The 27,808-nt window shown below is 41.3% G+C and overlaps 1 protein-coding gene across 10 annotated transcripts in view; it reads right to left on the bottom strand.

Moving 5' to 3' along the window:
- UNC5D (unc-5 netrin receptor D) overlaps positions 1–27,808 on the bottom strand; it is a 536,221-nt gene that overhangs the window by 11,244 nt on the left and 497,169 nt on the right. For all 10 annotated transcript variants that reach the window (XM_032413428.1, XM_032413432.1, XM_032413429.1 and 7 more), the window contains 5 exons: positions 26,206–26,374; positions 24,357–24,584; positions 16,423–16,572; positions 9,883–10,047; positions 2,837–3,015 (listed from right to left, as the gene is read on the bottom strand). In XM_032413428.1, coding sequence (XP_032269319.1) covers positions 2,837–3,015; positions 9,883–10,047; positions 16,423–16,572; positions 24,357–24,584; positions 26,206–26,374 — 891 coding nt within the window. The remainder of the gene's footprint in view (positions 1–2,836; positions 3,016–9,882; positions 10,048–16,422; positions 16,573–24,356; positions 24,585–26,205; positions 26,375–27,808) is intronic.

Raw genomic sequence — 27,808 nt, forward strand, 5'->3', positions numbered from 1 at the left:
TTTAAAGATTTTTTATTTATTTATTTGAGAGAGAATGAGAGACAGAGAGCACGAGAGGGAAGAGGGTCAGAGGGAGAAGCAGACCCCCTGCTGAGCAGGGAGCCCGATGTGGGACTCGATCCCGGGACTCCAGGATCACGACCTGAGCTGAAGGCAGTCGCTTAACCAACTGAGCCACCCAGGCGCCCGAGGGCAGATTTATTTAAATGAGGGGTCAGCAAACTATGTTCTGTAGGGCAAATGTTGGTTGTTGCTTGTTCTTATAAAGAAAGTTTGTTACACAAATAGGCATAGCTGTGTTTCATGTATTTTCTCTGGCTGTTTCTCACTGAAGAAGCAGGGCTGAATGGCACCGAGCAATTACAACAGATCCTATATGGCCTAAACTATTTGCTATCTGGTTCTTTAACAGAAAGAAGTTTGCTGATTCTCAATTTAAACCATTCTCATTTGGTAGTTAGATAACTTTTGGAGGGCTAAGCTAGAGAATGAAGAGGGAAGCAGGACATGCCATTCACTGAAGTTGAATGTGTTTACCAAAGAAGATTTAAAAATAGTAGATTACATGTATTCATGCCATCCTAATTTGCTATTAGTGAAAATTGCAAAGAGCGACACTGATTGAAAATCAACATTTTCAGGGGGCACCTGGGTGGCTTAGTTGGTTAAGCATCTGTCTTTGGCTCAAGTCATGATCCCAGGGTCCTGGAATCGAGCCCCGAGTTGGGCTCTCTGGTCATCGGGGAGCCTGCTTCTCCCTCTCCCACTCCCCCTGCTTGTGTTCCCTTGCTTGTTGTGTCTCTGTCAAATAAATAAAATCTTTAAAAAAAAATGAAAATCAACATTTTCTGGGCACTGTGTTAGAAACTTTCCATAAAGTAGGTCATTTGTGTTTCTTATGTCAAGGAAATTTAGGTTTTCCTGGAGAAGGGGTCTTAGGGACAGCCTGAAGCAAATAGGCACCCAAGTGTTCAAATCGGAGGACCCTGGACACTTGGAGGGTGGTCTGCTCCTGTGTAGCCATTTCCTGTTCATGACAGCCCAGACACAAAAGGTTGTTGACTCTAGTCTCCCAGTCTGAAATGCATTTTCCCTACTGTGCAAGGGCCCCAACTGCTGACTTTGGGGGCACTCATTGTTGTTCTCATAAGTAGACTGTAAGCAGAGAATGAAATGGAACGAGGCAGGAGGAACGTGATAGCTTCTGTGGATCCACAGATATTTTGGGGCAATTATTTTCATGTGAATGGTGAATTACAAATCATAAACTCTTATGGTCAGAATGGATTAGGGAGTTAATGCAGTTCAAATTCTATGAATTGCAATTGTAGAAAAAGAGGGCTGGTGAGTGGTGTCTTCAGGTAGATTGGTATGGGTTGGAGAACCAGGGATGCCTTACAGGGGGCCGAATCCACCCCCCACCCTTTTTTCTTTGTTTCTCTTCCATGAGGAAGTCTAGAGCCTGGGGCGTGGTGGAAGGCTTCTGCCTGCTGCCCACCAAATCTGTTCTCTGGGTTGGTTTTTCATTCTTGTCCCTGTGTTGATCAGAAAGTGAGCTTGACATTGTCAGGGTGCTCATGGTTATAAATGAGACATCTCCTCCCTTTGTCAAACTTGCTGGGAAATATTCAACCTAATTTTTTTTTCCTGTACATATACATTTTTGTATTCTTTCATTTTCAATATATGACTCTCAAGAATGTATCTGTTCTTTCTGGGTTTGCCTGTCTCTGCAAATTCCCTTTTCTTTGGCAGCCATGCCTTCTTCCTTCATTTGCCTCTCTGAGCCTGACTGCTTTCTAGTTGGGTCCTTCGTTCTTGGATTCTGGATCCCTTTTGAAACAGGGAGCGGCACTCTATCATTTCCTGGCAGACACCTACCTCCCTTTCAGAGAAGAAAGAGTCAGGTAGGATGTCTGTGGAAATAAAGAACACAAAATGGAAATGACAGAGCAAGCCAAACAGTAAGAAAATAAGGCTTTGCCTCAAAAAAAAAAAAAAAAAAAAAGAGTACCGGAGGAAAAGGGAAGTAAAATGGTTCTGGCAAAACTTGTTCTCCTTTCTATTCATTCTGGGGCATGGGGGGAGGTGGGGGGGGGAGGGGAGGTGTTGCTTGCCAATGCCCTCTCCCTGCTGGTTATCATTCGAGCCCAGCCGAAGCTGCCTGCCCACCAGTGCTGCCCGGGATGCCATCACTCTTGCTTCTCATCGAAAGTAATCAATCCCGTTATGAATCTCTCTATTCTACTCTCAACTGAACTACAAAGCTAGCATTAGTAATGGGAGCCTGGTGAAGCAGCAGACTCGTTCACGTGTCTAGGTTACCTGCTTGTTTCGTGTCCCCTGCCTTCATATCTGGGAATTCTCATCCTCAAACTTTTAGTACTGAAGCACCCATTTTTGCAGGCTGAGCATGTCCCCATGAAGGGTTAAATCACGCTTAAGGTGGCCAGATGGTAGGGAGGAGCGGTGAGATGCTTACTTCTTTGTTTCTGTTATCACTGGCTCAAGACCGTGCTGGGATCTCCCACAAGTACCAAGATGACCTAGCCTCTACCCCCATTTGGGTGGCCCAAGTTAGCCAACCTAAAGATGGGACCAGGACCAAAGTAAGACTTTTCTATAATGTCCCCGAAGGCAGAGTGGGTGGAAGGAAATGTCACACATAGTGTCCTGTTCTTGATCTTTGCCCACATACGTAGCCAGGCCTCACATGAAATATGGCCGGAGGGATTGATAAAGATATCAGGGCCTGGAAACCACGTGGATGCACCCAACCCCCTTCGTTTTTCCCAAAACTCTCAGGAGCGTCCTCTTTCCAGTTGCCCCCAGTTACCTGTTGATGCTGTTTTTCTGTGCTAACATCTGCCAGTCCTTGCCTTTGGCATTGGGGGTATCGAAGGTGGCACAAATCCGCTGTCTGATGGAGTAAGGGATTTTGAAGGCTTTGGGGCCAGTCTGTGCAGGGAAAGTGCTGTCCTCTTGTGCAAAGAATGTGATGGTTTCTCTTTCACTCTACAAATAAAGAAAGCATAGTCAGATCTCAACGGAAGCATTACCGATCAACACTTTATTTTTTTTTTAAGAAAATCTATTAACGCACATGCGCAACATGCTTGCCTTTTGTGATGGACTCTGTAAAATACATTGACACGTTCCCCTACATTCTAACATAGTAAATAACTTCTCTGGCAGCCTTGTGAATCACGTACTGGAGATTTATGACAGTGTCTTCCACTCGAGGGTGTGGAGGGGTCACAATCATCAGCTTCCTACATCCAGGGAGATGTCAGGTGACAGCAGAATTAAACCTTTCTTTCTTTTTTTGGGGGGGGGGTGGTTCTCAGGGATAGATTTAGAATCAGTAGGAAGAAGACCCCAGATGACAGATTTCAGTTCAGTGTAAGGAATGAACCTGTGATAGTCAGAGCTGACCAAAGACAAATGGGCTAATCCAAGTTGCTGGCTGGGCAGGCACCTGTCAGGAAAGCTACAGAGGGGAACTGATTGTATATTGATCATCTTTAAGTTTGTGTTGCCCCACCCTGATTATGAAGTGCGTGATTCCGTAGTAAATATTTTGGTCTTGTTTCAGAATGACATTGCTTTGGTCATATACGAGCCCACCAGGAGTCCATGAGGAGGTCTAGAGCCTGGGGCGTGGTGGAAGGCTTCTGCCTGCTGCCCACTCTGCTTCTGATTTAGAGCTGTCCAGTGAGGACTGGTGATTTCAGTGCATCCCAGCAATCAGATCATCATTTCCAATGTGAAACCATACAGACATCGGTCAGATTAAAGTGGCTGCTGCTAAGTTTATGTGAACCAACAGAATTTTAAAGCCGAAAAGTATCTGAATCACTCCTGTGACTATGATAGGTTACAAGACACAAGGGTTTCTTCATTAAGGTCTCTAATCAGTTGACTATGAATTGATTGAGATTTTCCAGAGTGGGCCTGACCTAATCAGGTGACGTTTAGAAGAAAGAAGAGGCAGCTCTTATCTGGAGGCATCACTCCTGCTGGCCTGGTAGAATGCAAACAGCAGGGCTGTGAACTGTCTATAGAGCTGGACAGGGAGCTAGGACCTGAGGGCATCCCCTAGGAGCTGAGCATGACCCCGGTCCAAGAGCCAGCAAGAAAATGGGGACCTGCAAGGAATCAGATTTGGTCAACAATCCAAATAAGCTTGGAAAAAGGACTCTAAGCTCTAGGTGAAAACGTGTCCCCAGCCACAACCTTGATCTCAGCCTTGTGAGATCCTGATCAGAAAACCCAATTATGCCACGCCTGGACTTTTGACCTACAAAAAATGTGAGACAGTAAATGGGTATTGTTTTGTCCTATTAAGTTTATGGTAATTGGTTATATAGCAAAAAAGCAAATATAATGATAATAATATAAAGAGAACTTAAAACATCAAATCTGAGATGGGGTTGAGGGAATAGTTAGGACTATTTAAACCCCAAGAACTATCCTTCATGTTAGGAATGTGTCCTCTTGTGTTTTCCTTTAAGCCAACATGTGCCATTTATGAACTCTTCTGGGATCCTGCCTCGAAGCTTTTTCCAACTTAACACCTTTTCCTACTGCGCGCACCACAGCTGTGAGAGCCCTTCTTGGCAAGTGGCCAGGCTCACATGGCTATAAACCTCAGTGAGTCTTCTGTCTTCAAGAATCTGTTAATTGAGGAAGCTGGTTCGTGCAGAGATCTTATTAATGATAATATGTTTTGTTGTTCCATAACCATTTGACACAGTTACATTTTGAGGGCTGTATCTTGGAAACCCAGTGCCTTAACGCATTATTTCCAAAAGGGTTTCTCAGAAGATGTTCCAAGAAAGAGCCGATCTCTGGTCAAATACATTTGAGAAACATTGCATATTATATCTTCTGCTTGGAAATTCAAAGTACATATTATCATATTAAATAGATTCTACTTACTGGTTTTAGTTCTATTCCCTGGAATATTATAGAACAACACTCATCAAAATTCTTCCAGTATTTCGTGTTAGCATGGGGCAATAGAAAAGCATGGTTTTCGGAGGCAGAGGGACCTTGCTTTGGGGTATGATTTTATACTTCCTAGCTCAGTGACCTTGGATGCTCCAGGACATCTGTCCAATTTCCTAATCAGTCTTTTGGCATTTTTTTTTTTTTTTTTAATAGATGCCACAAACGTTATGACATGTGGTGAAAATACCCAGGTAGTTTGTAACATGGCTGAAACTAGAAATCTGATTTCCTAATACCTATACCAAGATTCATTTCTCTATGCCACCCTGCTTCAAGACAAGCAGGTGGTTAAGAAAAATGCTGAGCATTATGAGATTTATGCTTCAGGAATTAAGAGCAGGAAGGGCTACCTGGAGGAGGCATTTCGGTTGGCCTTGAAGGATGAGTAGCTATTGATTGAATAGAAATTGAGTGGGTAACTAGTGATTTTTGGCAAAATGAACAATTCTTATTCTGATATGTTGGCTGGTTATAAAATGAACCAACTCAGGCTTCTTGCTATATGAAATAGGTTACGAGCAACAACATTTTTAATCATGGTTTGTGAAATTTCTCCTAGCCTTTAAAAAATGTAAATTGAAAACCGTTTCCTTCAATTTCCTGACTTAAGGCAGGAGGATGTGCTTTAAAAAGATGGTAGAAAACTGTAGAGAGGAAAAAAAGGAATTCTACGGAATTCTAAGGAAGATAACATGGGCGCTGTCATTGTAAATCAGTACCAAAGGGTGTTCACATGTGAAAAGGTGGCTTGCCAGTGAAACTGAAAACACTGGAAGTATCCATGACAAAGGAATACAGAGACAGGGCTGGCTTGTGCAATCTCTTATGGCATCTTTGAGTGGACCAAGCTCACCAAGCTCTGTCTTTACTGCTGGCAGAAGAGAGACCACCCCGATCCACAGTCTTCAGGACAGAAGTGGTAGGATTTCAAAGTGAATAAAATATTATAGGAGACTGACTCTTAAGTATTTTTTCTATTTTCGACACTTTAGTAAGTGGGCCCCCATTTCCCTCATAAAGTTTCCCACTTTAAATATTTGCCATGCATAAGGATGACACTTCAACATTTATGGTGCATTCTAAAAGACAGCTGGGCCAAGTAATAAGAATCCTGTAGATACATCACATTTTCTGATTGTTTAAAATTAAATATGCAGAGGAACAGCAGATTTTCATGCTCTGCCCATCTGAGATAAGAGGCTGCTACTTGGCTAGCTGGGGAGCTGTAAATCAATGAGGAATTCCAAGTATTCTGTCCATTTCGCAACAGACAAATCATCCCCTAACCTTCCACCACTTTTGGAAGAAAGATAAGAGAATTGCTTGAAGGGAAACTTGTAACATGCAAGTTTCCCATTTAAGTTCTTTCTACCAAAAAAAAAAAAAAGGATTCTCCAATAATATTACATTAACAAGGGATGATACAATAAATTACTTAGGGATTCTTCCCTTCTCTTCAATATTAGTAAAATTATTTTGCTTCACTCCACAATTTTTAGAGCGGTGATAACATTGCTTTTATAGAATATCAATTGGTGCTAATTGTTAGGTAATTCAGTGAGGTTACATTTAAAGAGAACCACCTGCTTCTACAGATGGACACAATAATGGTCACTCTAAAGGACAGAAAAAAATATGTTATCTTGATCACTGAAATAATTTTTAAGTGTGAGAATGACATGAATGATTGTAGTTATTTGGAAAGCCATTTAGATGAGAGGCACGAAGGAATGTGATGGATTGGAGGCTGAACATAAAGAACCAAAGGCCTTTCAATGAGGATAATCACTGTCTTGATTCAGATATTTAAAATATATATACAATGATATACATATGTATCTCTTTTACCTCGAATGGTTCCATTGTTAAATTCGTGAAACACACACTAAGAGGATTCATTAAAGTAAGGTAGGAAGTTGGAGCTCTGAGCTTAATGATACAGGGATTTTTTTTTGGAGTGGGGAGAGGGACAGATACTTAAAAAATTCAGACATCTATTGAAAACTTCAAAAGATTTATTTCCTTATTGTTATTTTTATTATCTTTAATCAATGAAATCCTATTACTAATTAAAACCACCTAATGCAGGGTCTTACAGCCTAGAGGCCATAAAGTACGATGTACTTACTGATCTATTATTCCCAACTCACTGACTAATACAAGTTCATGTCTAGAATGTATCTTGTCTCTTCCCCAGGTAATCCCAGTTTCTCAGCATTTTATGTATCTTCACTTTTTCTGGAACTATCACAAAAATCCAAGTCATTTTCGGGGGAAGAGGATGCTTTGTATTCACTAGATCTATCAGCAGATGTATGCTTCTGCCAGGAATGAGACAGTCCTGGAGTTGGAAGGAATGTGAGTGACCTTAAGACCTCCCTTTCCAGGCAGACTGACATGTGGGAAATCTATTCTATTCTTGAAGACCTATAGAATGAACACTTATTCTAGGCCATCCCATCCTTCTGCAGTCTTGAGGAAAGAACTTCCCAATTTTCACCTACTTTCATACTCAAAGACCAAATTTTTGATGCTGCAATGTTTGTCACTGGTGCCGAAGCCCCCCAGAAAGAAGGCTTACGTTATGTACAAGGCCCACAGTCTATATTGCTAAATTAGACTTCCCTGACTGGGTTCCGGAAGTAGTCTAGTATGGAAATCCAGACTTTGACCTTGACGTCAGGTACCTCAGTTGGGAACTCTGGCTCCCCATTATTGGTTTTATCATCTTGGACAAGAAGGTTGACCTCTTTGAGAACGTTACATCATGTCAAATTGTGACAGTATAGTATTTAATCCGCAGAGCTGAATGGTTACCTGTGAAAGCGTATGAAATGGTACCAAAATATAGTGGCTTTCAAAAGTTCTTAATTTTCTGCTGACAAAATAACAGATTTGCCTAAGAAATACAGTTTATTAACAAAGAGATGGCGAAGCAGTGGGCCAAACGCCAGCAGTAACACTTCAAGCAATTAATAAAATGATCCTTCCAGGACCGAAAGGGTTAATAGAGCTTCTAAAATGCAGTCATCTGCAAACCAGATAGTGGTAACCCAACAGTGAATAAATATTATTTGGATGCTGGCCTCTTACTATCTAGAGATACCGTGGTATCTTCTTTTTCAAGGCATTTCAAAGTGATTGTAAGCTTGCGAAGCATTAGACAAGGAAATGGAGAGTAAAGGGTAAGATTGTGTTTACTAGCTCATTTTCCTCCTGTGCGCTTCCAAAATTTGTTTAAGCAAGGAGCACAGGTACCAGGCTGTATCAACTCTATCACAGTCCTTTAACATGGATTTCCTGTAATAGCAGAAGTTGGTCCTCTCTATCAGAATGCCTTGAAAAATAAAAACTCTTTTAAGCCTGGAATTGTTGCATTGATCTGGGGTCAGACATTTAGGGCAGTTTGCATCAGAGGTTATCTTTCTGTCCTGCCTTTTCATGCTTGCTTCTGAACGCCAGAAGGAAAATCTGCTTGGATTTTCCTTTTGTGTTTATTTTAAAACTTTCCTGCAATTTTTTATTTTACTTTGAAATGTATTGTGTTAAATATGCCATGACTGTTCAAGAAAGAGACTCTCAAAATATCCTACCCTACGTTTCTGGATCTACCTTTCCCATCAAACCTACTTTGGCGCACAATGTTAATTGGCGATAATGAATGCAAATCCTGTACAAACATGTCAGTTAAGACAGCTATCAATTTTGAGGCACAGTCCTTTGGAAAGCCATCCGCTCTTCAGAAAAACTATTCGGGGAATTAGCAATGCTCATTTTGCATAAACAATGAATTGAAATGAGAATGGAGTGAAGTGATAATGCTATAAAGCTACAGGTTTTCAAAGAAAAAAACTCCCGAATTGAGTGGTATGTATATAACATTTGTTAAGCCTTCTGCCAAGCCTGAATGAATAAATACATATTATTTATGTATTTGCACATAAATATGTATGTGTGCCTGTACACACGCATGCATATATATATATATTCTACTGATGAGCAATAAAATGTGTTTTTCTACACTAGCCAGGGATTACCTTAGAATTGCTCAACAAAAGCATCACGTGCTTCCCGATTCTACCACTCAGCTACCCTAGCCCTCTACCCTCAAATAACCATTCGGGAAGAAATGCCATCATCTCTCTAAGCCAAGTCCACAGCCATGAAGCCATTCAGTGGTTTAGGGCAAATCAGAGCCATGGCAGAAATCAAGTGTCTTTTTGCAAAAGTGAATTCTCCTCTGACTCCCATTCTAACTCTGCCCTTCAATAGTGATACGACCTTGGACAGTGTCCTTTCCTTCTCTGCACTTGCATTTCCTTACTTTGTAGAATGAGACTTATATCTACACTGTTGTACATGACTGCATCGATGAATCTAGATTCAGTGGAGATGGGGCTATGCAGAACCCCGAACCTGGGGGTTAGGAGACATTCTAAGACAACAGGTAACCCAGGTCCTGAAGACGACTTCTGGAAAACTGGTCAGAACCAGTAGAAAAACAGCCCCATGGTGACCTTGTGCCTCTTTACGGTATGTGTTTCAAATGTACCATCAGCCACCAATGAATCTCTGGAGATATTCCAAACCTACAATGGACTATTAGATTGCTCGTGGTTTTGTGTATAAAAAGCCCTCTACCAGTTCTTTCCCCAAAGGGCTCTCCATGGAGCCTAAGCTCTGATGGGTTGAGTTTCTCTGCCCAATAGGAAGCTCAGTTCAACCCTCAGCCTGAGAAAAAGTTTATTTGCCCTTATCAGTAACGAGGATGAAGCTCTTTTAGACCCTGTGTAGCATACTGAAATAGGTACATTAATCTTAGTGTCCTGTCGAAATGGAGTCAAGTGGTCCTGCAGACCAACGACTCACCTCCAGGATGGATGTCTGCACTTGGAGGATCTGTTCATGGCCTTTGAGCTGCCGGATGCAGATTTTGCAGGACAGCTGGGTGGTGGTGGGCGTGTAGCGCTCCAGGGAGAAGGCACAGTGCAGGGGCTGCCTGTTACTGCACCACACGCGGGAGAATGGGACCTCCTGCAGGGAAACGGGGGAGAGAAGAGGGGTATGGTGTGCAGAGCCCGGCTGAGACGAGTGGAGACTAGGAGAGACTTAATAGCAATAATTATGATGATGATGACAATGATTGCAGCAGAGATAATTTCCTCAGTGACTTTGGTGGAATTGTTGTAGAAATAATGTTCCAGCATATGCCAAGCAGCACAAAAAGTAATTAACGTCAATTCCAATTGATAACATTTGAATTCCAAAACCACAGCGCAAGAACTCAGATTTCACTTGGTGACACACACAATTAGGATACTATCAAAAATTAATCCTCATGGTTTTCCCACGAGAAAAAAATATTCTTGAGAAGACTCTTCTGGTCCATCCTTCTCCCTAAGCGTGGGGTAGGATGATATCTTTTCACTTAAATAAAAATTATGCTAAAGAACTGACTGACAAGAACCTATCCCAACACCACACAAACTCCTACAGAATTGTGTAAACAGAACACAATATTGCTAATGTATCCAACATAAAAATTATACCTACTGCCGAACACACACACACACGTGCGCACGCACACACACACACATACACACACACACGCCAGAGAGATACACAAACACACTAGGCTGCCCAGAACAGTCCTGTTTGTCAACTCCTCATTCACTCAATTCATCTGTTCAGCACTGCTAATGACCAGATGCTGTACAAGATAAACAATAAGAAATAACAAGAAACTAGGTTCAGTCTCTACCGTCACAAGACTTACAATTGAGTGGCAAAAGCAATTTTTACTAAATGAGGGGGGAAATCATAAAATCTACATACAGCCTTTTCCCCTGTTACTAGTCAGTGTCTGCCACTGATTAGACTGTGCTCAGACACGTGGCTTGACAGTAATGCGAACTAGAGGTCACCCATTGATATTCTTTCATCTACAAAAAAAGTCTCTCCTTCTTGGCAATGACCATGAATGACCAGCCTCTAGTAACGTTCATCCTCACCTTTTTCTCTTCTTCTCTTCTCGTTAATGTACTCTTTTTTACCTGTTGCTATAAATATCATTTTCTCCAATATTAACACTGGCAGGTGGCAGAAGATGTATCAGGTTTGGAGGTTTGATACTCTGAAGTGTGACTGGTGATGAAGCCATCATGTGTTAGGAGACTGGGGCCATGATTAAAATTCAGACTATTCACTTGGAGGAACTAGGAGTTACCTAGTTCTTTCTGAGCTCTAATGGGCACATTGCTTGTTTCTGAGTTTAGTTTTCTCTACTAGAAGTCTCACAGGTCTGGATTTTGGATGCTTCCTGGGGGGATCAACAAGGAGGGATGGACTCTGATTGTTGTCCACTTGAAGAGAGGAGCGCTAGCTGAGGGAGTCTGAGAGAAGAAACTCATGCCCCAACTCCTACCACACATCCCAGTAAGGAGTATAAAGGTTTTGTGGGTTTGTTTCATTTGTTCTTAATCCTAAACCAAGTGAAAGGCAGTGGAATTTTCATCTCAAGAAGCAGAGAGAAGGAGTGAGATTGGTTGGTGAGGTCCCCCAGCAATCTTTGGAGGAATTCATTTTACCGACAACACTCAAAAATGACTTTTTTTGAATTTGCACCAAATTCTACACCAGATAAATAATAATATGTATTTACAAGAAATGCCATTTCTTCTTGTTGTCCAACCTGACTTACTGTGCTTCTCCCCCTAAGGCTTCTTCCATTTTGTAAGCTGTGGGTAACCCTTACTTCATTATCTCAGCCTCCAACACTTGTCTCTCTGCTTGCTGAACTCTTCAAGATCCCATCTGCTCACTGCCACGTCTCTGTGGAGAACTCCCAATAGCTATGTCTCTGGAATTTATCCATTATCAATCACTGACATTATACCCCTAATCACTACAAGTCATTTTATTTAGCCTTTACTTTCTCCGACAACTCTACCTTTTCAAAACTGATTATCACCATTCACTGTCTTGTCCTTCTCTAATTTTCCTATTGCCATTAATGATCCTCTTCTCTCCTCATTAGAGCTAACTGTGGTGACCTACTCCCCAATCTCCTCCCTGCAGTCTCTACAATACTGAGCTAATGAGGGGGTTAGGGCTTGACTGGAGAGGGAAACGGGAAGCAGCTGATTGGTGTTCTTCAGGAAATAGCATTGTGATGTCTCTTTTACCTCTAATCATGACTGGGGGACACTGATGTGACCAGATCGCCTGGGAACTCTGCTCTTGTTATAAGAATCCTTTGCAATGGGGCCCAGTATGGCCCCCTGATGCCTGCCACATTAAACAGAGTCTCCTGCCTGGTGCTTCCATCATTTGTTGTCCCATCTTCATTTTAATAGCCCTCAAATGAATTCTCCTTCAAACTAGTACATTTTTTATAGTTCCTTTGCACCACCCCCTTTCATGAAAGAAACTAACATAGGGCTCCACGGTTAACAGGTACTTTTGCCTAATTGAGAAAACTAAGGGGGCGCCTGGGTGGCTCAGTCGGTTAAGTGTCTGATGCTTGATTTCTGTTCAGGTCCTGATCTCAGGGTTGTGAGATCAAGCCCTGTGTCGGGCTCCATGCTGGGCATGAAGCCTGCTTAAGATTATCTCTCCCTCTGCCCCTTCCCCGACTCTTAAAAAAAAAAAAAAAAAAAAAAAAAACCTAAACTAAACTAAAAAGGTCTTTGTGTTTTTAAACGGAAATTTGAGTCATTACAGCATAACATAAGTTCTTGGGCGTCAGGGTCAGACAGAGCTGAATTCAAGGTCCTGCTCTTAAACTGACCTCCATGTTGTGTGGTGGATCTGAATCCTTGATAATGCTTCCTTTCCTAAAAAAAAAAAAAAAAAAAGGTACTGGCCATTTATTGAAAAGTGTCTTCTCTGGTATAATTTGCTACATTTCTTCTATTTTCTCCAGAGAATGGTGGCAGAAAGGTAAGAGAGTAATGCCCACTGCAGAGATAATCCTCCAGTGCAGAAAGCCACGAGAATGAGCGTGTGCGCAAGCACACACTCTCTTCTCTTTTCTCTTTGCATCCCACTGCACACAATCAAGACATTTTAAAATTCTGATTTTAAGACCGTATCAAAAGAATATTTCTTTTTATTGTTGGCTTGAGTAACAGCTACCAATAGGGCTTGACAAAACATTTAAAAGTGATAGAATTAGAAGCACTGTGATTAGTGTGTTGTCAGGGCAATCATCTTTGTTTTCATTATTAAAAAAACTATCAAGATGCTCACTGAGTGAGAGGAATGATGTGGAAAGTAATATGGGAGGACAAAGCGTAGCAAAGTTATGGGTGTTTAAAGAATTCCGGAAATGTTTTCATTTTGATTCCCATTATAATTAGGTTCCTAGCAGATGGAGAGAATGTAAATCACATCCTAGGAGACAGACATTGGGTTCCCCAAGACACAAAGTATGCTGAAAAGACAGCTGCTTTTATCCTAGGGAGGTGACAGCCCGACTTTGTGTTTTGTAGGATTTAAAAAATAATAGTTTATTGTATACTGCCTATTCCAGCTTCTCCACCCCACAGTAAGCAAGAAATAGCAGAACGTGTGACTCAGTAGCACCCAGGTCCCAGTAACCTACGGAAAGCGGAGTTATTTACCTCCTAGACGAGGTCTGCTAAATCTGTGGAGGGGGATCTCTAACTGTGGTCAAGTCCTAAAAAGCCTGAGAAGAAGAGAAGGAATACTTGTTTATCTCTGGGGGTGGGTGGGTTGGGCGGGACTAGCACTGTGGGTGGTAGCGTAGCATTTCGTCAACTGTAATCCTCCCGAACCTAACCCAACAAGATTTCAAAGTTAGCTGGTCTGCCTATACACAGGGTTTCCGCACAAAGCTCTGGATCCGACCTTGAATTCACACCATTCTAAAAACATTCCTCATGCAGTTGGTTGGTGTCTGATAGGGCAGATATTCTCTGCAGTGGGTACCTCCCAGGCCTGAAAATTCCTGGTAAATTCCACCTTTCCCAGAAGAAGAAAGGAAGGTTTCCAAAGAGAACAGGCTTTGGGTACCAAGTGGAATATGTCGCTTCTCAGATTCCTGATGTGAAGTTAGAGAAAGGGGGAGACAGGAAGACCAGTGGTCTTCCATGCACTGAGCTGGAAGATGACAGAAGACGACAGGGAGATTTACCAGTTGAAGGGGAGACCTATAAATGATGTCAGGAAGAGTGAGATTTTCTGTCCCTGCAATAGCTCTCAGTTAGTTCCCATCGGCGAAGCCCTAATGAAAAGCCATTCTCTATTATCCACGCCAAGTTTATCAGTGCACATTATGTTCTACATGAGGTTCAAGCAGCATGAACACAAACCCTCCCCGAAGTGCTTACATCTTATGCCTGGAGCAAATGCAGCAGGGCCATTAAGAGCAGCACAATATGTGTTCATACAAGCTAGGGGATTTCAGTGATGACAGGGGCAAGACAATGGCGGCAAGGCGGGTGGTGGTGGTGGGGGGCGGAAAGGAGGAATAGAGCAGAAAGCCATTTGTGGGTAAGAAAAATGAAGTGGAAATGCAACTCAGTGGCAAACCTCCTGGTGCAGAGAAAATTAAATTATTTCTCAGCCTTCCAAGACTCTTTCAAATTATGCTCAATTACAGAAGGCAAATATTTATCCATGTTCGCAACGTCCATGCAATCCAACCCATCCTGGCAGTAAAGCTTGTTGGGTTTCCGTGTGAGCCAATGCCCTTTGGCTTTGGCTGGCCCTGTTGCATGCTCTGAGGTCCACAGGCTCCTAGCCCCCAATGCCTTTCCTGCCCGGGGCTCTCCTTGGAATTCTTGGTGTTGGAATTATTGTTTAAGGACTGGTGCAAGGTTATGGTCCTTTCATCTGATTTTTTTTTATCTCTAAACATTAAACTTAATAGTTACTTTGGACAGAGGCACTTGCATTAGATCCAGTGGAATGATGCCTTTAAGCCTATAAAGATTAATACAGAGGAATTTACATGACTTTCAGGACCTGTTTTAACAATGTCCTGAAGTTCAATTTGGACTGGAAACTCTGAATACCACTTTCCTGGACACAAAGACACCTCGGTCTTAGAACATCATAAACAATCCATTTATTCATAGAAAACCTCTCACTATAAGGAAATATGCTGAATGTGTCAAAAAAAAAAAAATGGTTTGGGGCCGTGAGAGATGCTTTTGTTGCTCTGAATGCCCCGAAAGAGGACACAGAGGGGCAGTTCCCAAGGTAACGAGAAGTCTGAAAAGTAAACAGGAAAATACAACCTTGTCTAATTTGAAAACGTGAATTTTTGAAGGCAAAAGGACTGGTGGTTCAACTTTTTTTTTTTTTTTTCCTAACTCTCATGGCTCAGGCAAGGTTTTTCTCTCTGTGATTTGGCTTGTTCCCATTCTGACAAGCTGGTTTACCTTGTGCAAGTTTTTGGTCTTTGTTTTTAATAAATGCCACAAGGATGGAAAGGTTAAAACCCCACAGGTCTCTGCAGCTTATGACAGAAACAAAGACATCTGAAAGCCTCCTGTGATTCTGGATCAATCTGAACCCACCAGAAGCTTTTCCAAAGTTAAGGACCTGTCCTGTCACCTGAAGCACAGGTGACTTTGGTTTAGGAAACAACTGTAGACCAGCTAGCTGCTTATGATGACAGTACTCATCATGGGGAATTTCCACAGCATTTGGTGACAGGGTCACACGTCGATAAGAGATCCTTCTATGCTAAGCAATTACTCAAATCCCCTAAAAGTCATCTGAGGAGGCTCTAAGTCATTTTGCAATGCTTTAAAATTCTCTGATACAGAGATAGGTGAATAATCATGCAGAAATATGTTTATATATTTGTCAAAGGATTCTAAGAGGCATGATCCTTTCTTTGGCTCTCAGTTTATAATTTCGTCTTCCCATCTTACCCAGCTTACCTGGAGGCAAGCACTTCATATATTCTGGACAAAACCTCTTGTGTCTACCTGGCCACCCAGAGCTCCCCACAACTCAAAATTGTCACCCTTTGAAGGACTGACATCCAGACCTTTCATAGCTGACCATGATTAAAACCATGTCTCGTAATGAACTGGTTTTAATAAAAACAAACAACAAACCAACCTCGCTCTAAGTTGTTAAATAACCATCTTCAACCTATGCTGAGCGAGAGTTTAAGTGAGAGAGAGGAGAAATTTCACAATACCTGACATAAAGCACCTTTTCCCCCCACGTGTTAGAAACCTGTGAGTTGATGACAATACAATTAATTCTTTGTGTGTAGTCCAAACTGCTACATTTCTGTGACAGTTCTGAGATTAAATCCATACTTTTAAAGGAGGAGGTAAGTCAAGAGTACCCTCACCAGGGTTTAGTGACCTGCTTGCTGGTTAAAGCAAAGCTATTTCTGTTAGCAGCCCATTTGGCCAGTACCTGGCATGCAGTGAATGGTTTAATTCTCCAGAGGAATGGGGGGATATCAAGGACGGAGATCTGAAGACTGAAGGTGTTCCCTTTGAAATGCAGCAATTTTGGCTCTTCCAGTAGCTGTCCACCTTGATGCCTTTCATCTGAAACTACTTCCTATGGGGCAGGAAAGAGAAAAGAGGCATAACAATGAAGTATACAGTTTCTGCCACATTTCTTTCCATAGATAGGTATGCTCCCTACCATGTGTCTCCCGGAAATAGACAAACAGCATGATACACACACACACACACACACACACACACACACACACTTCTTTGAGAACCCTATATCCTTGCAAGGTCAGGACTGGGACTCAAAGCTGCTGATTAATAAGGATGTGGGCAGAAAGAAATACTTGTTCTTCATTATTTGTGTTGCTTAGGCTTTTAAACACACCATGCCTTTCTTTAAAACTAAAAGACCTCCCCTGCCCCAAGCAAACTGTTATACGGTTGAGTTTCCACAACTGTGTGAATTTCATCTGCTATAACCATAATCAAGGGATGTATTCAGATTTTACACTGAAAGCTGAACAACGACTTCACCCTTTCACCACCTCTACCCTTTCACATGTTCATCATGAATATGGGCATTATACAATACTTACTCGTTGGTTCAAAATAAATGTTATAGAGTGCACGTATCCTATTTATTTGTAGTAATGTTCATTAAAGTTATGCCAAAAAGCCAAGACAAAAGTTGTTTATCAAGTTAGTTTTAGCTCAGAAAAAAGAAATCAGATTCCTGAAGATAAATACTCCTGTATTTTTCACTGAGAAATCTTTAAAATTATATTTAATATAAACACAATTCACATAATTCACCTACATTCTATTGAGCAAGCCATTTTATTTTTTTTATTATGTTAATCACCATACATCATTAGTTTTTGATGTAGTGTTCCATGATGAGCAAACCATTTTAATTGGTTCCAAATTTGTGGTGTCTGGAATCCTATTGGAGAGATGATAAGCCAAATAAAATAACCGACATGATTTCTGCAAAAGGTTAACCTGCCTTCGGGGTGAGGTCGTTAGTGTTACTGGAGATAAGAGAGCTCCCTAAATCCATTTCTTAAAGTCACCATTAATTGACTTCTAATTCCCTTGCAGAGGTACAATAAATAAGAAAACTGAGATCCTTTAATTATGTCCTGTAATCTTTCCAGATTCTAAAAGATTGTGAGAAGTCAGGCAAGTAGGCTTATAAATACAATAAAACTTACATTTCAATTATCAGCGAGTAAAAGCAGCTCCAGAGGTTATCTTACTGACTCTTGTCTAGGTGCAGAATAACAGGAATAAAAACATGTCTTACTAAGACGCGGCTGTCCAGCTTTTACCCGTCACGTACACGTAACTGTTAATCAGTTGCTGGTATCTCTTCTCAGGACTAAATGATTCAGTTCCAAGGTCATTTGCTCTGGTTCTTTTAATGAGAGGGTGTTTCTTGGGGGCTCTTGGGTCAGTGGTGAACTTTCTGTGATGTAGGAAATGTTCTCTATCTGTGCTGCTCAATATGGTAGCCATTGGCCACAGTGGCTGTTGAGCACTTGAAATGTGGCTAGAGCGAGGAAGGAACTGAGTTTTTCATTTTAATTAACTTAAATTTAAATATCCACATGCGGTTGGTAATTACTGTACTGAACAACAGAGTGCTAGGTAGTTCCTAACAGTGTGGGTCTAGGAGTTGAGCATGACAACATAGTCACTGGCATCTGATGGGGGCTACAAAGAGTGGAAGGATTGTGGCAGGATGGGGAGGAGAGAGGATTTACTCCAAATGCTGAGTTGAGGTCTTTTACAGATGCTGATCACTGGTTCCTTGCTGAGATTTAATGAGTGTCCACTGGAGCTATGCTTGAGCTGGACTCTGAGTTTATAAAACCGTCTCCACCACCAGGGAGCTCACAGTCTAGTGAGAGGCTCAGTAGAGTAGGCATCTGATTATCATATCTAAGTATTACAAATACATGTCTACCTAGGAGGTCAAGGCAAAGTACAGGGTATAGCCTAACCCAGATGGGAAGAGAGGCCAGGAAAAGAAGTGCGGAATTACCAGAAGAAGTGATATTTGAGCTGAACCTTGAAGTTAAAGATCGGGGATAGTCACAGGAGAAGGCGGGGGCGTGCACTGGGGGCAGTGAGCAGGGTATGCACAAAGGTATGAGGCGAGGCAGAGCTGGGACAGGTTAGGGTAGAAAGTGAGTGGCTGGAGGTGATGAAAATCAAATCATGAATTCTCGCTTGCTATGCTAAGGACTTTGTACTTAATTTTAGAACATGGATACTCAGGTTTTAAGGTGTATAAGAATCTTTGGGGGACTACATATACTCAAAAGAGGATGAATCTTGTAAACCAAAATTGGAGCCACAGGACTCCAGTCACATTTCCATGGTCTTCGGCAGGTTACTTATTTTCTTTAGGCCTCTGTTCCTTAGCTGGGCTTATTCATGGCCAAGCAAAATCATCAGCCTGATACTCTATTAACCTCTTTTTGCAATTCTAGTGTAAGGTTAGAAACAAGTACAAATAAAGAATGTACTTATTAAAACCACGTGAAAGCCACACAATAACAATAGTGTGGACTCTTCAAAGTATATTTGGGCTCTATAAAGCATACCCCTTTTCTTTAAATAATCTAACTTGCCTGAATGTACAGAGAAGTAAACTGAGGTCAGAAGATGAAGTGTCTTGTGCAAGATGGTGCACTTCTTAGTGTAGAGCTAGGCTATTTTAATATTTAGAAGTCATATGGAGCACCATCACACTAGAAGAGAACTGTAGTTTTAAATCATCATGTACCTTATTAAGAGATGAAAATTTGAAGCACACCCTTACCCCCAAAGAAAGTCCTCTTCCTCAAGTTACAGGGTTAGTGATGGAACGAAGACTAAAACAGGGCAACTTGACTGTGGTCTAGTATTTTTTCTACATTTCCCTTCCTTTTTCTATCCTATGCTTGATTTTTTTTTTTTTTTTTTTGAGTCATGTGAAGGTCAGACTGTTATTAACTCTGTCCCGTAAATAATTTTTCACTGTGCAAGATATATATAAAGATGACATAAGTCAGTCTGTATTTGCCCTATGGTTATATATACTGCCTAAGCAGTCCCTGAAATGCAGAGTGGAGAATATTAGAAATTTTTAATAGATGTCCACTTATAATTTCACAGAGGAAAATGGTACTTTTAGAAATTCCTGCTTTAGGGCCTCCAATTTAAATACAACCATGATTTATTTTTGCTTTTTTTTAAAGCTTACTTTCATCTCCACACATTGAACCAGTGTCTCATAATCTTATACAAAATATTAAGCAATCCTAGTTATTCTGTAACACAACAAGTAATTATTAAAATGAAGAAGCCCAATAAGGAACTAATCATTGTATTTATATATTTATAAAGGCACAACTGGCTTCAGAGTTAAGAAACTCCTGAGTACAAAAATAATAAATTACACTTAGCAAAGAATTCCCAGTTATGCCCACAACCTACTGTACTCTTTTCAGGGCTGGGCCTGGACATCGGTATTTTTAAATGCTTTTCGGATGATTCTGATGCCCAGCTGGGTTTGAGAATCGCTGATACAAACAACTCTGCTGAGCTAGTTCTGAGTGACTCAGTGGATATATCACTCCAAGCATGAGGCCTGATACTCGCTTCATTTTTCCTATCTGCCTCCTATATGACAAGGACCTTAAGTTAAATCTCCAGTTCTATTGTTAAATTGGTATCTGCATTAATTAAACCAGAAAATAGGGTCTGGCCAGCTTATTTCCTATAAAATGTAGCCAAAGGCTATGGTTGGTGGTGGTTCTAGTCTGTCTCCCTCCTCATTTCACACTGGGGGCTGTTAGCTATCCAGATCCTGGAGTTGTGGCCAGGAAAAGCCTGAGCTTTGTGAGCTCTTTATGTTGATTTAATGAGACAGTCAGCAATATTCAGGTGGGCTTCAGGGATACTAAAACAGGCAGGCCGAATTTACATATTTGTGAGACAAAACCATTTGAACTTAAGCATGTGCGTGTGCACGCACACACACATACACACACACAGAAATTATGTCGCTGTGGTGTGTTCCTTTAAATGCTTTACGTGAACAATATTTCCCAAGGTTGCATTATTGATAAACACAAGAACTACATCTGGAGGAAATCCTTTGAAATTAGATTCTAAATCCACATTAATGCCAAGTAAGTAATGAGTACCGAGAGGTACTGAATAGGAGGGCTGGGAGCAATGGAGGAAAAAAAACTAGTTGTTTTTCCTTTTTTTCTTCCTAAGATGGGGCAAGTGTTTAATTCCTTGCTTTCCCTGTGTTCAAGGTTTGTTTGAGCTGTGTGTGTGTGTGCATGCGTGCACACCCATGTGAGACAGATACAGAAAGAAATAAAACAGACAGTAACAGAAACCTAGGTCTTAAAATATTACTGTTTTATAAATATACCACCATTCCTCAACCTTTGGTTTGAATTCACCAAAGGAGATGATGTCAAGCACACACACACACACACACACACACAAAATGGCAGCTCTAATTATCATAGAAACACAGGAACAGGAAGGACAAGAAGTCATGGGTTGTTCTCTTATTCTCCTCTCACCTTCAGGCAGATTTTTATGTAAAAAAAAAAAACAACATAGCTGATTTAACTTCCCAGAGACAGGTGTAGATGTATTTATCAGAACAGGTCTTCAAAAACCTGAAACTAAATTATGTCTTACCAAGGTGTAGGTGGTCTTTTGTTTTTGTCATTGAGAGAAACCAGTACTATTATTCAGAAGAAATAACCCCAGAGCAAAGGAGAAGCCAGCAGAGCAGCCCCTGTAGGAGGTACAGGAGAGGAGGGCAAGCCTGGAAAGGGACAATGTTTCTGTTCCAGGACTAAAACCCTCCACAGGACTACAGTTTGGTGGGACCATTATGTCGCCAGACCCTCACTGGTTCTAAGAGGACAGAAGACTTGGGTTGAGAAGCTGTCTCCTTCCAAGGTTTCCAGTGAGGGGGGAGATTTTGCTTATTTTATTGGACATAACTTCAATAAGCTATGAATAAAATGAAAGACATCACCATGATCTTCAACCAGGCTTCTTTCTTGATCAAGAGGACAGTCCTAGTTGGGCACATATATGTTGCTATTTCTTTGAGACATGAAAGATGCACTACAATAAACACAGTAACTATTGCAACCAAGTTTGTACCTGTTTCTAAGTCACAAGAAACATTTTTAACACTGTGATAATGGAGGCAAATGCCAGTACAGTCAATTTCAGTAGAAATGCTTCTTGAAAGATGACCCATTACTTTTGACTAAGAAGTCAGGGTTCTATCCGAGTTACAGAACATGAGTCATCACTGTATACAATATTTTCAGCTCACACCACACAAGTTGGGGGAGCTAATATTAATGTGTGAAGTCTGCTAGAGGTTCAAAAAGTGAACTGTTGCTAAGGCTTTCTTAAAGTGGAACAGTTTTAATGGGTTAGTAACTATATAATTTTCCCCTCTCATTAAATACCACATACAAAGCTGTGAAAAACGTGACACGGATGATTTGGGATGTTGAAGTGGTTTTAAAGGAACCTGGGCAGAAGGCCCTGAACATGTTCACTTATTAGGAAGGTAAAAATCCAGAAAGCCAGATTCTCTCAGAAACAAAACCCAGAGATCAAGACCGTAGACTGCACGGTTGTGTTCTGAAAAGCTACAAGTTGTGTTGTAATCTTTCTGTGGGCCAGAAAAGTTATTCAACCAAGGCTGACGATCTCTCACCACCCCAGGGGGAAGCCTGGCTTTTGTTGCTCATGATACCTGTCACGTACATCCTGTCAATAGCAAGTACAACCAAGCCCCCCTTTAAAATCAGCTTTATTGGACATACTAGGAGAGAGAATCACTGGAGATAAATAGATTATGGCAAATGGGGTCAAGAGTATTTCTACTGGAAAACATTTCTCTAATGCAAAATTACAGTGTTTTAAGAAGTATCTCTAAATGATGAAATAAAGATATTTGGATTCAATTTAGAGGAAGAATCCCTAGAAGGGTCTATTACCCATAGGAAAGGAGAATGGTTTGGAAAAGCTGTGTTTAGGGCCTCATTTTCATGACTTCCACTGCAATTCATATTCATCTGTGAACAGTTGAGCTGTTGTAGAATCTGGTAGCAATCAAGAGGAATGAGAATAGATTATCTGAAAGTCACTTAGTTTTTTCTTTAGGCAAATGTCAAACTCACTGGTATATAATAGACATCAGCATTATTCAAAGTGAGATCAAAATGGCTATGAGGGCCGACTTCCAAGGCAGTTGTGATAAACAGATCCTCACAGGCACACTGGTCGGCAGTGGGTTGCCCATATGAGCCTGGAGGCTGGAAATCCTCCAAGGCCCCCCGTGTTTACTCCAGTTGACTCAGCCTTCAAAATCTGGCCAAGTTACTAAACATCTGACTTGAGTCATGATGCATTCAGTGGTAGTAATGACCTCAACTCATTATTTTTGGTTGCTGAATGTCTATTAATGCGTTTTATTTTGGAAAAATGTTCTTATTAGGGGTGGCGAAAGCAGATTAAGATTATCAAATAGCAATCATAGGATGACGTTTAACAACTCACATGGAAGTTCTTTCCTCTACAAAATGGTGCCCCTCTGAAAAAAGGCTCTTTTATGAGCAGCCATATATTAAGTGTGCCTTTCAAAATGACCTGTGCTACTTAAGAGATGCGGAAGTTTCGAGAACATAGGTTGGCACTGTGTCTCCTTTACTGGCTTATGTTCAGGATTCAGGTCATTGTATGTCTTCTATTGGTAAACATGAGTTTTCCAGCTCAGTGTCTTAAAAGCTAGTAACTGAGGAAATGCTCTGCATAATGGACTTAATGATCCAGGACTGGAATAGCAGGGATCTGGGATGAGGTGTGTCAGGAGAGCTATGCTATTTATATATGGGCAGAGCTTACACAGGCACTTCTGCATTATCCTTGCTGCTATTAATAAACTCGTACTCTTCGTGAGTAGCTAATTTAAAATGAGTCTTACATGATTAAAAGTACCAAAAATGGAAAGGAACCTTGAACTATCTCTGCCCTAGTAGCCCTAATTATTAATAGACTATGTATCCAGGATATAATATGACTGCCTGCTGATCGATAGGATTTATAATTGTTGTTCCCAAACTATAACCTTCAGTTGTTCAAGCGATTTTCTCACTGCCTTCTGCACATCAAATAACTCTTGCTGTTCCTGTGGCTCATGCCATTCTCCTTTCTTGACATGGTAGCTCTTTCTCTTTTGCTCCTAAATGACATCCACGAAGGTTCACAAAGGGCTCTCAGAGATTGTTCTCTGATCTATTGCAATTGGGTCTCTGTTTTCTGAATCTGACTAGACTTCTAAGTCAGTGGATAATTCAGCACACAGTGTTTTCTGTATGTATTTATGTAACTCTTCTCTATTCTTTTTTAAATATTTTATTTATTTATTTGAGAGAGAGAGAGAGAGAGAGAGAGCTCGTGCACGCACATGAGCAGAGAGAGGGTCAGAGGGAGAGGGAGAAGCTGACTCCCCGCTGAGCAGGGAGCCCCATGCGGGACTCGATCCCAGGACCCCGGGATCATGACCTGAGCTGAAGGCAGACGCTTAACCGACTGAGCCACCCAGGCATCCCGACTCTTCTCTATTCTTGAGTGCCAAGTACCTCATGTCCTCGGGCCTCAGCACATGATTGGACATACCATAACACAACTCTTGCTTCAGGATAGGTATCCCCAGCAAGTCAGTGGTGTGTCTTCATTTTGCAGACCCTCAGCAATAGTATTCTCTATTGATACTGATCTTTAGGAAACCCCATGCTTTCATGATACCAAAAGAAGAATTCTAGAGAAAACGCTGACCTGAAATGCGCAAGGGGTATTGTCCACACAGTAGACTCTCAAGTTGTAATCCAGAGAGTTACAGGACATACAGCCAAAAACCGCCACCTTGAGCTGTTTCACGGCACAATCTGTGATTGGTTCTCCAGTGAGGGCATAGGTCCCGAAGCTGTCGAGGAGCACGTGACATGCAAAGGGGTCCAAAAGGCAGTAACAGGATGTGGATTCATCCTCCACTGACATCACTTCCTGTGGGGAAACGGTGTATGAAATTGTCTCAGCTTGGAAATAAGATATGATTTAACAATGACTTTGCATGGACAGACACAGTTTTTTCAGAGTATTTTTACTGTCCTCATTTCCTTGATGTTAAATGCGCTTTTTCTAGCAAAATAACTGCTTACATGGGGAACTCAAGAAATAGTTCTATTCAGTGTGTTGGAATTCTATAGGTTACAACAAAACTCATTTCCAAAATTCTTTTTTTCAGTTAATTTGTGCAGTGCTGAATTTAAGAAAAACCTTAAATATTAACACCTGACAAGCAAACTCTGTCTTGAAAAAGGTCTATTTCTGAAAATCTCTTTCAATATCCTTAAGGTAATATTTATTTTCCTTCAAATATTTTATCCTCTTTCCACCAAATTCATTCATGAGGGACCGTTAAATAAATGGTTTTGATAAGATGTACGAGAATATTTCACCTTCCCTGATAAGAACTTTGGTTTGTGTGACTGGCTGGGTAGAGCATAAATATAACACCATCTGGATGAAAAGCTTGTGAGGAAGCGCTCAACTGAAAAACTAAAGTGGTAAAAATCAAGGCAAAGCAAACCATAATGGAAAAGAGCAAAATCCTGCCCCTTTATGAAACCCATGGAACTTCATGCCCACAAAATGTGCCCCTGGTTGTACCAGGACTGAATAAACAGCAGAATGCATTTGCAACAAAGAGTACAGGCTAGTTGCAGAGAGAGCTGGGCAGGGTAAATGTAATCCATTGTAGCAAATGGGAATTTTCTTCTCCTAAAGAAACAAGATTTTCCTTTTATTCCTTTTGCCTGAAGCACCTCCTGGGAGGGACGATCCCAGGGCTAGCTGGAACAGGTCATTGTGTTCCAGCAAGATAATTCACCTGCTTTCATGCAAACTGACTTCAGACAGACATAAAAGGAATCCCTATCAGACAGATAAATCAGAGGTTTCACTTAAAATAGTAATAACAGTGCAATCGTTGCTGTGTCTGTCTCTCTTGTTGTTACCCTCCTCACACACTTCCTCATTTTCTTGTCTCTCTTCTACTCTCCCTTGGACTGTATCACTTTCATATGTACTCCTATACACAGGGCAACCTACGCTCAATAATTCTCAATGCATTCATTAATTCACCAGAATGTATTTAGCAACTACTGTGTTGCTGAACATTTCAACATGTTCTAATCCCTATGATTAGAAGTTTCTTTTATGAACACAGCCTGTAAGCCTGAGCCTCCTCCTGACCTCCCTCCACGGAGGCCGCAGGGAAAGTCAATTCAGACAGGGACACACTCTGGGAGGAAGGACAGAAGTAAAGGTTTTATGTACCAGGAATGGGCACATAACGGTACGCGTCTGTGTGGGTCATTACAACTGTATTCTAAAAGCAAAGAGAGAAGCTCTGGATCCTCTCTTGCTTCTCTTTTCCATTATTATGGAAAAACACTAGCCAATACCTTGAGGATATTGTAAAGCACATGCCACCAACCCTCTGAAAAAACAAGAAAATGCTTACATATTTCACGGCAAACTCGTGTTAAAAGAGGGTAAGGTTAAATCTATCCCATGGTGGAAGCCAAATCCTATTTTTTCAAAAGGAAGACTAGGGTCTCACCTCCCACTTGCCCTGCTGCGTCCGCTTCTTTAAATGGATGTTCCAGTGCTCAGAACTGACGTCCGCACAGTGTGGTATGGTCAATGCAAAGGGAGTGGTGACGATCATGTCTGGAGGGCCACAGGTGACTTCAGGACTCAGGAGCACCTCGGATCCATCGGACTGGAGGCTTTACGGTTGGGAGAGGATACAAGAAGCGTGTAAAGAAGGGGGCGCATTTGAATGAGAATTTAGTTATAGACTGGGGCTTTCTTGAGGCTGAGGAAAAGGGTTTCCCAGGATTCCTTCCTGGATGGCACCACACGTGCCCAGGGCTGGTCTGGGCGACAGCCATTTATCCTGAATGGCTCAAGCACGCGGACTGAGTTTAGCTTAGATTTCAAATCTAGGTTTTGACAAACAAAATGACAGGTGCTTCTTCAGAAATATAGGGCAGAACAGAAGAGAGCAAAGACCTTGCTGGTGTATCACACACGGGCTGCTGAATCCTCATTCTCGTTGACGACATTATCAATGACCAAAGCCGAGAGCTTTGCAGGAACTACTGATCTGGTAATCTTCCCATCAGATTCCTTCCTCCCAACAACACGTTCTACAAACATTTTTAATGCTAATAAGTCATAAAAAAAATTATTACGAACAAAGCAACCTTCAGACATACCCAGATTGAGTACGTCACTGCTGGTCTTGAAAACATTTGTTTTCTGCCAATGCACAAATACCTAGGTTATATAGTGATAGCACAGTAGACAGTTACAAATGTGTATAATCAATTACATCAACGCCTCACTATTTTAGTTCTAAATTTAAAGTAATTCCACCCAAACCTAGTGTGGACACTTTTCTGTATTGTGAATTATTCACAATGGGAATACAGAGTCATGAAATAATAAAAGGAGGTGAAATTTAACTAAAGGGAAATGATATCATTGAATATTTCTTTCAATTTCTTGTCTTTTGGTTTTAATCTCTGTCCCCAAATGGTAAGATGGGCTGGCTTATAGGCCAGAAGTCTGTTCATTCTTCCCCAACTGCTTCTGTGTTTTTGAACAAGCTATCTGATTTTTGGGGGGCCTGTATTTTCACTTGTAAGAAATACAGTGATACAGAATATAGTCCATAAAGCCATTTATGACTCTCAGATGAACAATGCTACATGAGCACTGGGATTGGTATTAATACAGAAGTTTTCTCTTACCCGACCTAGGAAGGACATTTAAATATGTCATCCCTCGTCAAAAAAGCCACCACTTGAGCAAGATAAAGATGAAATTTATCACCAAAAGATGCCACCTTTTCCATGGTCTTGTATAAACAGACAGTTTTCCTATGAGTACATGTTTCTGAGCTGCTTTTGTTGACATTGCTTGTTAGGAATGGTCCTACTCTAGCTCATGACCTGTAATTTGCTTCTGCATTACAAGTCCAGACACAGAAGGGGGCAGGGACATCGTCTCTCTATTCTATCTAAAACAGACCTGAACGTGAATGCAGTGTCCTCCCCCCTTTCAGGAAGCCCCGAAGATGGATTTGCAAACTTCATCCACAGAGGCAACCACTGTCCAAAGTCGACAATTCTCCCCATACAACCAGGGTGCAAGGG

Source organism: Phoca vitulina, unplaced genomic scaffold (genome assembly GCF_004348235.1).
Source record: "Phoca vitulina isolate PV1807 unplaced genomic scaffold, GSC_HSeal_1.0 scaffold15, whole genome shotgun sequence".
Taxonomy (NCBI): domain Eukaryota; kingdom Metazoa; phylum Chordata; class Mammalia; order Carnivora; family Phocidae; genus Phoca; species Phoca vitulina.